Raw genomic sequence first — 11275 nt, forward strand, 5'->3', positions numbered from 1 at the left:
CTAGTGTGCAACGGTGGCAGCTCCGCGCTAAAGTGCGCTTTATAGCAGGGGGCTGGAAAAGACTGGAAATGACCCAAAATGGCCAATAAACTACAAGTTACTGCCTTAAACCACTCCTCTAAGGACAAACAGGCAGCTCAGTACTCCCCACTCTCACTGGTGAGTAAAGAAACTTCCCCCTGACCAAACAAGGAAAATGGAGAAACACAGGAACCAAGAACAAAGCCCAGGGATCCGCAAAATCTGGTCTCTGGAACACTAGTTAGGAAAGTATGGAAAAACAAAGATATTTTTTTGTTTTTTTTCAAGATTTTTTTTTACAGAGAGGCAGAAAACACAATAAATGCTATAATTTTCGATTAATTGCTATCAAAAGCTAGTACACTTGAGTGTATTAGCCTGTAATTTAACTTTTAGGCAAAACTTAAATTGCCTCAGGTAGGATTGAAACCATTGAAGGGCTCCAGTATCTAGACAGAATGTTTGCAGGGTGTGGATTAAAAGTTGGTGATCAACCATATCGAATGCCTTGGAAAGATCCAAGAAGAGAGCTGAGGATATATAATTATTGTTGTGATTATGGTTTATGGTGTTGGTAAAGGCTAGGAGGGCTGAAGTAGTGCTGTGATGAGGATGGAAGCCATGCTGAGTGTCTGCCATAAGGTGATTCTGGATTAGGTGGTGCATGAGTTGTCTATGAATACATTTTTCCATAATCTTTGCAAGTGGAGAGAGTATAGCTATTGGCCTATAATTGGAGAATTCAGTAGACCTGCCTCCTTTGTGAAGTGGGATTACATAGGATATTTTCCAGATGGTGGCAATTTTAGCTTCTACTATGGTTCGATTGATTAGTATTGAGACGGGGTAAGCAATAGCATCAGCTGATTTTTGTAGGTACTTGGCAGGGAGTTGATCAGCAGAAAGTGTAGTGGGTTTTAATTTTTTGATCAAGGTATGGATAAGTGAAGTGGCGACTGGTTGGAAGGTGAACGCGAGTAGGTTTCTAGGGGTTCTACTTTCAGGACCAGGGGAGCTAGGCGGTAGTTATCTAGTTAGGGCTTGAATTGTCTCAGTAAAGAATTGGTTAAAACTATCAGAAACATGTTCAGGGGTTTTATCAATAGTAGCAGCAGGGATTGGGGTTGAAGTTTGTCCAGGATGTAGTAGATTATTTACTGTCTGTAAATTACAGTAGTATTGTTTTTTGTCTTGTAAAATTGATTTTTTGGTTTTGTTCCTGGATTGCCTGTATTTAATGTGATCTTGAGGGTCTTTAGAAGAACGCCTTAAAGCCCATGCTTTGTTTCTAAGGGTAATTTTGAGTTTAGACACCTTAGAAAGCCATGGCGCAGTTTTTGCCATGGTTCTCTTTGAACGAACAGGTGCATGCAAATCAAGGATCTCAAGAAATTTGTTGTTAAAGTATGCTACTGTTTCCTCTAAGTTTTAGAATAGACCAATCGCATGAGTTTTCTTGTTGGAATTTGGCAGGGTCAAAGCTGTTATTGTTTCTAACCTTTCTGAGTAAGGATTGTTGGGAATTAATGGTTTTGTGCTTAATTACATATGTGAGAAGGTGATCGCTTAGGCCATCAAGGACGGTACCAGAGGTGTACAGTTGGGGGTGACTATTTATGAGTACCCAGTCAAGTATACTTTCTTTTTGGTTGGGTTTACCTATCCTGGTAGGGGTGGATATAATTTGTGTAAATGCATGCAGGTTAATGTGGGTGGTTGGGGATTCTGAGGAATAGGTGCCCCAGTCTATGTTAAAGTCTCCAAGTAGTAGGGGGGTAGTGACATGGATAGCCAGTGCAGGATATCTTCAGATGTAGATATATTGTTACCTGGGGGAATGTACATACAGATGATATTAATGCATTTATTTTTATTAAGTTGCAATTTGGTGGCAAGAATCTCCGAGTTATTAATCTGAGGTGGTTGTATTACATCTATGGTGACATTCAACTCAGATTTATAGAGTACAGCTACCCCACCCCCCTTCCTCGAAGCACGTGTATGTTGTACCCAGGTGGTAACACTTTATTGTCTTTAGTGTTAGGTTTTAACCAGGTTTCAGATGAACAAAGAATCTCAGGGGAGTGGACATCCAGAAGTGCATGCAATTCATGTACCTTGTTGTTAATGCTTCTATTATTGAGATGACAGACTAGGAGAGAGTTAGTTGGCCTATTAATTGTAGGTTTGTAGCTTAGATTGCAAGTAGAGGGGGTATATTTATCTGAAGTGAGTGGGCCAGGGTTGGGGTGAATATCACCACCAAGTATTAGGTTGAGTCTATACTTGGTGATGAACTTCAGGAATTAGTTTATTAGTTTGTGGTAGTATTTGGATCTAGAGCTAATGTGCCTGGGGTTGAGGTGTTGATAGACTGAACAAGATGTTGGATAGGATCTGGTACTGGAAGTATGGTTGAAGGTGGAGGGATTTACAGCTGAGGTGATAGTATGGCCTTTTGGGACCTGAAATCTTGTGAGAAACTGGTTTTCATACAAGATAAGGAGGTATGGTGTGAACAAGATGGTTTGTAAGGAGGAGTATATTATTATCTGTGATTCAGCTAGTGAGTTAAGGAACTGTTTTACCTGTTGATGCAACACCAGAAGATAGAGTGGTGAGGTAAAGGTACTGGAAGGGGGATGGGAGAATGCCAGATGAAAGCTAATAGGTGCTATTAAAATGTAGGTAGTAGAATGGGGGTGGGTGGAATTATCCCAGATGAAAGCAGATAGGATCTAGAAAGTGGGGGAGTGGCTATAGTACTATACATTTAGAGGTACTGGGGGCGGGAGGGAATTGGGGCAGGGAGGGAAGTGAAGAGAGCCCGAGAGTAGCAAGGGCGAACGTAGCGGGGCTATTGCAGTTTACAAGGTTTCCTAAGGTGTCCTAAAGCTATAAGGTAAGTATTATAGCTCTTAATGTAAGAGTCAATTTACTTCAGTTACAGGGGAAGGAGGCAACCACTCAAGTAGAAACAAAGAGCCCTATGGCTGACCAATATGGTGACCTGCTTAATTACACAGCACTGTAAGTGAAAGCTTAACAAATGCTTTTTGTGTGTTTAAATGCTGAGAGAAACTGATTGCAGTCCTGTAGACACCGTTTTGTAGGGAACTGTAGAACTGTAGAGTTCAACTAGGAAAAGAGAAAAGCAGAGATTCTAGGGTAAGCATGAAGGCAACAACAGGCAGTTATTATATAATAATGCATTCAGAAAGGTTTGGTGGGGGGTAAAGTAGCATACTTCAGAATGAACTAAGATTTATAGCTAAGAAACCTAAGCAAGAGAGCAATGCAGTAAATAAACACTTGCCAGATTTTAAAGATATACCAGTAAAACTAAGTCAATTGTTCACAATTGTACAACTGGAAAATTGCCAGTAAAAGCACTTCAGGTATAGCTAGCCCACGTTATTCAGGTCATAAAAGCACTTCTTCAATGTGTGTGTGCAATTTAAACATTAAAAACACATGCAGCAAGTAGGAGCTCTGATTATACACTTTCTCTAGGTACAGGTTCAGTTTAAACACAAATATTACCACAGAAATCCAGTAAAGTCACTAGCTTCTTATAGAGCCTCTGGAAAAAAATAGAGCAGTCTGTGCAGAATCAGAATTTAGCAGCAGGTCATTCAGTTACACAAAACCTCCATACAGTGAAGAAATTTACTCTGACTCGCACCAGGTCAGCCAAGGGGGGGAACAGAGAGGGAAATCCTAAGCACCTAGATTTGAAAATGATGCCTGTACTGAAACTGAATTGTAGCACTTTAACCTATTTGAGGAAAGAGGGTGGGGGGGGGGGGAGAAGGCAGTAGGAGTGGTTACAGGGAATGCCCTGATTGACTCAAGACAACACACCAGAGATAAGTTGAATGTAAGGGCCTAAAATCTGCAGTCTGCACTGTGTTATTTGCACTCAGTACTTTAATTGTAATGTTACTTGCACTCAGCACTGTAATTTCACTTATGTTTAGCAGGAAAGACAGACCAACAGTATACAATTTTGGGAATTTTTACAAGGGTTACTTGTTCAAATGTCAGGCTGTTGCAGTTTACAAGATTTCCTAAGGTGTCCTAAAGCTATAAGGTAAGTATTATAGCTCTTAATGTTAAGAGTCAGTTTACTTAAGTTACAGGGGAAGGAGGCAACCACTCAAGTAGAAAAAGAGGACATTTCCTTTTGTTATACTTTTCATGACACATATCTGTCTGCTTCTGTTAGAGCTCATTCCACTAGGGCTGTTGGACACCAGTTCTGTCCTTGAATCTCCTACTTGGTCTTCAGTGCATACCTTTACTAAGCATTTTAAGTTGGATATGGTTTCTAGGGCCAGAGCAGGTTTTGCTAGAACCCTTATATATGGGTTTGTTGAGGGCTGTTCTCAGCCTTCCACCTCCCATTCTGTTGATTGAGCTTTTTTGCTCTTCCCCTCTGTATAGAATACTCCCAACAGTGATATAGAAGGACCTAGTACAGTTGTGTAAAATCTTACCATAACAGTAGATGTCCTTCTCTTCACTATTGCAGTATTCGCTCCCTCTCTCCTGCTCCCTCTTGTATCCTCTGATTTTTGTTTTAGATTCTTTTCTGGCTGAGGGTTTCCCCTTTTTCTTCTACTTTTTTCCCTTTTGGATGTGCATGGATTCCTTAGTCCTATGGAGTCTATTGTCTTCTGGGGAAATTCATTTCTGGGTAGTTGCATCCTTACATCCCTTTTATGCCGTATGTTCTGTGCAGGAAAAAAATAGGTGTAGCGTACGGTGCATACAAGATCATTAGGCTTTGGTATACTGGCCAAGTGTCAGACTGCCTTGGGTAGGAAATTCCTTCTGTTTAGAATACTGCAGCAGTGAAGAGAAAGACATCTACGTTTTTAAGAATTTGCACAACAGTACTTTGTGTCTTCAAAATAGTTGGTTCTCCATTTGGTTCGTGACTGGGGTGCTTTCTCTCCAGAATCTGTGTGTGTTCCTTATGTTCACATGGGTTTAAATTGGATGTTTCCTTTTCTTTCCAAATCCCAGAAATGTGCCATTAGGTGAACTGGTGATCCTGTAAATTTCCAGTAGATATGTGGGAGTCCTGAAGTGGAATAATATCCCATGCAGTATCAGTTACTAATTCCTGTGCTTCCCACAATACACTCCAGCTGCCCCAGGATTTTGAATATATCAAACACTTCACCCTTTACACTGTAAGACTGCGCAGGTATCTTGCCAGTGCATTACTAAAGCCACCTTTAGAGGGTCAGCAGCAACACCGTTCTGTTTCACCAGTGAACAAGAGACTCATTTTTCAGCCTTGCATTGGTGTTGCTTTGCCTGACATGGATTAACAGCCACATCTTTAACCTGCATGGTTTCTTCAGCCGCATTCTTCCCACTCTCCCACAGGTGACCCACATGATTAACAGCCACATGTTTAACCTGCATTGTTCCTACAGCCGCATTATGCCCCTCTCCCACAGGTGACCCTTGAGGGTGGTTGCCTGGGACTCTGAATACTGACAATGCCCCAGTTTGGCCCCTTTCTGATATCTGTTGGATTTTTCTCTGGTCCAAGTCCTCACTGTCCACCCTGTTGTGATTATAGTCTGTTTGCTTGGATAATGCTAGAGGATTCAGGTCATGTAACTCCACCTGCACGAAAGTGTGAAGACCCTTGATCTAACTCCTTGGGTTATACTTCTAGTTCCAAATTCTTTATGGGATGCTTTCACTTCAGTTCAGCACCATTCTGCTACTTATTTACTCCTCAAAGACTGACAGGTTTTATATTCTGCCTTTGACTGTGACTCATTTTTCAAAACATCCTCCTGTGGTTGATATCCTAGTCCAAGGGTTTCAGGCTAAGTCATAGTTCCTGAGCCTAAGTGGACAGAGTCCATAGTTGAGTAGTTTAGGTAAATGTATGTTTGTGGAGGCCAGTGCGTCAGAATCCTTAAAATGAGGCAGACAGTATCAGTTTAGAGATTTCTTTCTTGAAGGATACTGTCTTAACATGCAGGGCTCTCCTTTACACCAGGTGTTTATAATAGCTCAGGTGCAGCAGGCTTGTGCATGCGTAGGTGTGTCTGCTTCAGGCTGATCACTTTTCAGGAAGACTGAAAGGTACAAATTTTAAATGCTTCCTCCTCAGGACCTTCCTTTTTTAGCAAAACCATTCATAAGGCTGTCACTTGACTGTGGAAGAATGACCAAGAGCTGTGTGAAGTGACCACTATGTGTACCACCCATCATATATGGAGTCCAGGTCACTTCACCAGTGGTTATCCTTCAAACTAGTAAGGCTAAAAGATTTTACATTACTAATAAACGTTTTCACAAAAGATGTACTACTGCACAATAGAATGCCCTCAGACATTTTTGAAGAGGAATATTTAAATGGTCTTAGTTAAAAAAAAAAAAACTACAATCGCAAGTGAAGTTGAAACATCTGAAAGTATCTTTTATCTGTTTTGGTCTTGGGGGTTGGTCCTTTTTTCTCTCCAGCAGTGCCCATGTTCAAAACTAAATTCTTTCAGTCTCTGCGATGTGCCCCTTGATATCCTTCTGCTATATATTATTATTTTTAACTAATGTAAGTCATTGTGTTTCATTTTTTCTTGCTGTTCAGAATGGCTGAATGGAAATTTCTCAGCACTCCTTTGGAAATGGTTCCAGTGGTTCAGGTTTTCACTTTGGGTTACAGGTGATATTGAGTCCATTTTTGCTACACTGCCTAATGTGTTAGAACTTTTCTATTTTTACTCTGCTTCAGGAATTCCTTCAGATGATCTGGTCCCATGTACAAGATTACAACCAGAAAAGGTCCAGTAATCGTAAGGGATCCTTGATAGCAGTACAGGCAGTCCATAAATCCTGTCTTACCTTTGACTCTAGCACTCACCAAATGGGTCTATATCATATGAGTGAATCGCACAAATTGCGAACGTTCATAATATCAAACGTACAGGACCTCAAACTTCCTGTTGTGGGGGGCTAAGCCCCCCCCCCCGCTAAATATATATTCCAACTCCAAGATCGGACTACAGTGAGGAAAGGGCAAATATCCCATTCTTCACTGTACCACGATCTCAGAAAAAGCACTTTGAGGTCCAGTACATTCAATATTATGAGCGTTTGCAATTTGTGCGATTTGCGCATATGACATAGACCCCCCCCCCAAATAGCTTGAATGGTGGTATGAGGGGAGGGAGGCTACTATAATTGTTAAGGTGTTTACCTTATAGGCATAAAGTGCAGGGTTTGATTCTTACATGGAGTAATTGGCTAGGCTTAAAATAGGCCAAAAGGGCAGTTAGCTTAATCTTTGAACCTGTCAGTCATCCAAGAGGTCCAGGGTTTCTGATCAATACATTTAAGTGAAACCAGAGTGGCACTGAGACAGGAAGAACATACATATTCCACACTGATAGAGCCACAGCCAAAAGCTCAGACAGGAAAACAAGCGCTATGATGTGGCAACATTACTCACTGTGCCAAAATGTTTTTCTTTTCCACCCATCCTACCCACTACCCAAGAAGCACTTATTGTGTGCAGCGCCAATGTTTGACAGTGATGCGAAGTGAAAGGAAATATGGCCATCTTGTTACTGTAATGTACATTTATATACACTTTAACCACCACACCACCCCCCCACATGCACACAGACACACAAGCGTGAGCCACAACAGTGATAGTTTTTACACAGCATCTGAATGCTGATAAGAAATCCAAGTAAAAGAGTAAAAATGTAGGAAACACACTTGAGGAATTTGTTAGCTCTCAGAATACCTTTAAAGTATTCACCATAACCTGATTTCCTGACTGTCGGGAAAAATTCCTGACAGGTGGCAACCCTAAGTTTGTCCAGAAAGATTGCTTCAGCCTTACCCAACCAGCTCACTTTACCTCACGCTTACTTACTCCCAGACAGACTCTCCATAGGCTTTGCTCTGCTGCCGTCCATTGTGTTGTGTGATGAGCCTTGTTACTTTGGATTACTGTCTCATCTGTATTTGTACCGTGGGGTTACTATAATTGTCTTACATTTTTTGCTACTTTGCATCTTTTTACACTTGTGGTCCAGTTCTCCAGTTTGCCTTTGCCTTGGATTGCCTCACACATTGGGACCCTGGCTGTCAGTTGGCCATTCCCAATCAGTAAAGTCAAGTAAGCATGAAATATTTCATTGTTCACTGGCAGTATGTCGATATTGCTCCTGTGTTCCTTGTGGGTTACAAGTTAACAACAGAACTAAACTAGTAAATAGAACAATTATTTAACATGAGTAATACTTTAAAATCATGAGATCTACTGTAGTCATTTTTGTGCTTTGTCATTAATTATTGCTGTCTCTCTGTTTTTTCACAGTACCCATTATTGTGAATTTTCATTAAGCATCTCAGCAAGAGAAAATGGCACAGCGGATGGATGAAGTGAATTGGAATTTAAAGTTGCGGTGTTCCATTCCTAACTTGTCCTGTACAAGAAACTGTCCCTGTGCCCATGCAGGTGGGGGACCCACATGTTCAGTGTGAGAGTACGTGAGACTGCTGCACTCTGCCAGTTCCTGCTTAAGTTAAGACTCTTACCCTAAAGTTGTAGGGAGACATTGAATATATGATTTTTGTTTTGTTTCATCAAGTGTGTGACTTTGTGTATACATGTAATTAAGAGCTTGTGTTTGGGGGCTAAATGGACTGCCCTACCTCATTACTGTTGCTGCCTTTGGGGTTGTTCTTGGGTATTACTATTCATAGGCCGCTGCACTGTATACAGATGTCAAGTGTTTAAAATCAGTCCAGAAATCCATGAATGGTTACAAGTTGTGATTGCTGCTTGTAAGTATCGTATTTCTGTTTTGTCCTCATTTGATTTCGAACATACCATGGTACCTAGTGTAGGACAAAGATAAAAGTATGGAGAGCATACTGAAAATTCTTAAACACACAATGGTATCTGCAGCTCCAGTGGCAGAAGGGGGTTTGCTACCCCCTTTTTTTAATTCCCTAAAGTAAATCAGAAGGAAATTTTAGACTAGGTTGAATCGTCCAGGCACCAGTAACTAATGACCCTGTGGCTCTCCCTCACTTAAAGTGAAAGTGTGTAGTTTGAGGTAACCAGTTGAAATGCTACATTTCTTCATCTGCTGAAGAACAAGAATTGCAGAGTTTGTCAATGCTGTGTGTGCCATACTCAGAAAAAGCAGTTGTTTTCATTTATGAGGCACTGTCATTGAAGCTGTGTTGCATCTGTTTTTTCACAACAGTGTGCTGAGAAACATGGCTTGGGTAAGCACTCGAGGGATTTAAAAGTGAATTGTAATGGAGATTATCCAAAAGGAGTCCACATCTAGTTTTGTTGTACCACAAAGTGTGTGGGCAGAGAAGATTTGCCTATAGCAGTGTCTCCTAGCATAGTGTATTGAAAGTTTCCGAAGATGCACTGTTAATTTTTTTTTTGTTCCTTCCTTTCTCCCTTCTGGACAGATCACCCCGTTCCTGATGTTACTTCACTGCAGTCTACCTAGCAGTATTCTTACCACAGTGCCCACCCTCCAGAAGAGAGAGATTGCTGGAGTTTCCTGCCATCATGGTAGAATCTGTGTCATATGAGTTGTATGTGGACTACCTTTAGGTCTTGAGGAGGAATGACAGGTACAAGTGATGTGACACCTGTCAGTCCATTTTCTCCATAATTCCTGATGACGAGCATTGTGTTTTCTTCATCCTGCTGACCAACAGTGGTGCTCCATCAAAATGTGGAGGAAATGGTCTAAAATTAGGCTGTACCTACTCCTTGTAGAGATGACAAGTCTGTGGATTGTTTCACACAAACTGGCACATATCACTTGTCAGATTCAGCCTTTTGGTGTTTTTTTTAAAGTATTAGTATGGTGTAAGCATTCTTTTCACTGAAACTTTAATGTTGTAGTTTATAATGAAATCTTGGTCAGTTCATTTCAGAAATACGTTGCCAAATGTTTTATTAGATGAATAGCCTAACCTTTTTCAGAGCTTTCATCAAAACTGTTAAGATTTGCAGTTTGCTTTTTTACTTGACACTTGTTTTTAGATTGAGTTATATATTTTAATGCTTGATCTGCAAACCACTGTACGGTATTCAGGGGCTGCAGGAATTGCACACCCACCCCATCTGACTTAGTCACACTGTACTTTTATTCCCAAAACCTGTTTACTGTCTGTAGCTAATGGAAAAACACTTGTGCATGCTGTACAAGGATTCTTGGACTTCTCTGTGATGATGTACCAACTTAAGATGGAGAGTGTGCTTTGAAACATTTTCGTCTCTGCATTGATCTACATATTTTTTAAGTTCATAGTTTCTCTGTTGTTTTGAATTAGGTTTCAGTTGTTAAGATGTAATGCAAACCGTGGTAGATGCTAAGAGAATTTTGAAAGGCACTATTTTTTTTAATTTATTTACTTTTTTTTTGGGGGGGGGCCTCAAAGTCTTTGTGAGTATGCAGGTTACACTGTTCCATGCCCAGCTGTGTTATGTAATGTTTTGGGGTTAGCATCGGGGTCTGTATACCGCAATAAAGCTAGTCTTTGCTTGTAAAGGACTAACAAATATAACATCAGTAAAAGCATTACAGAAGTACTGCTGTTTTTGTGTAGTAATTGTATTGCATTTTACCAAAACCAATGCATTTACAGAACTGTTTTAGCACTGACAACGATAGCAGTGTTCAGTGCAGCAAATACAAGTCCTACAGGTTCCTGTATGACATCTTTACTCGCGGGATGTTTAGGGACAGAAGTGCTAAACAAGACTGCCCCAAATATTGAAAGGGTCATCTCTCTAGCCTTCATTTTTTTTTTGCAGGGGGCAAGCCCCCCCAACACACACACACACACACACACACACACACACACACACACACACACACACTTCACAAACATGTACAGTCTTCCCTGTTGGACAAACAAGAAGGGATAAATGTCCAAAGCAGTGGAATTAGTGCTGGTGTACAAGCAGAAATCACATTAACAGTAACTCCTGTGGAAAACTTGTGATCAGCCTTCTCTTCCTCGAGGTCTTTTTCAGGCACTTGATGTTGGAGGATTGGCATTTTTCCACCTGTAGATATGTGAGTTCTGTATTATCCATTCATCTCATCACAAGTAATGTTACATTACCCTTACAATGTTCATGTAGGGTTCTGTGCCCCATGAATCCTTATTAAATATAATCAACTCTTGCAGTAAGTATACCTTAGCAGAAAGGCTTTATACCACC

General features: G+C 40.8%; 1 protein-coding gene across 4 annotated transcripts in view; it reads left to right on the forward strand.

Moving 5' to 3' along the window:
* Nucleotides 1-10636, forward strand: part of VAMP4 (vesicle associated membrane protein 4) — a 641282-nt gene extending 630646 nt beyond the window's left edge. For 2 of the 4 annotated variants that reach the window (XM_044085250.1, XM_044085251.1), the window contains exon 8: nucleotides 8384-10636. In XM_044085250.1, coding sequence (XP_043941185.1) covers nucleotides 8384-8409 — 26 coding nt within the window. In that variant the 3' untranslated portion in view covers nucleotides 8410-10636. The remainder of the gene's footprint in view (nucleotides 1-8383) is intronic. The other 2 variants (XR_006366637.1, XR_006366638.1) reach the window with 2 other exon arrangements.
* The last annotated feature ends 639 nt before the right edge of the window (nucleotides 10637-11275 follow it).

The sequence above is a fragment of the Protopterus annectens genome, chromosome 10.part0 (assembly GCF_019279795.1).
Source record: "Protopterus annectens isolate FY-2018-M chromosome 10.part0, PAN1.0, whole genome shotgun sequence".
Classification (NCBI taxonomy): Eukaryota; Metazoa; Chordata; order Ceratodontiformes; family Protopteridae; genus Protopterus; species Protopterus annectens.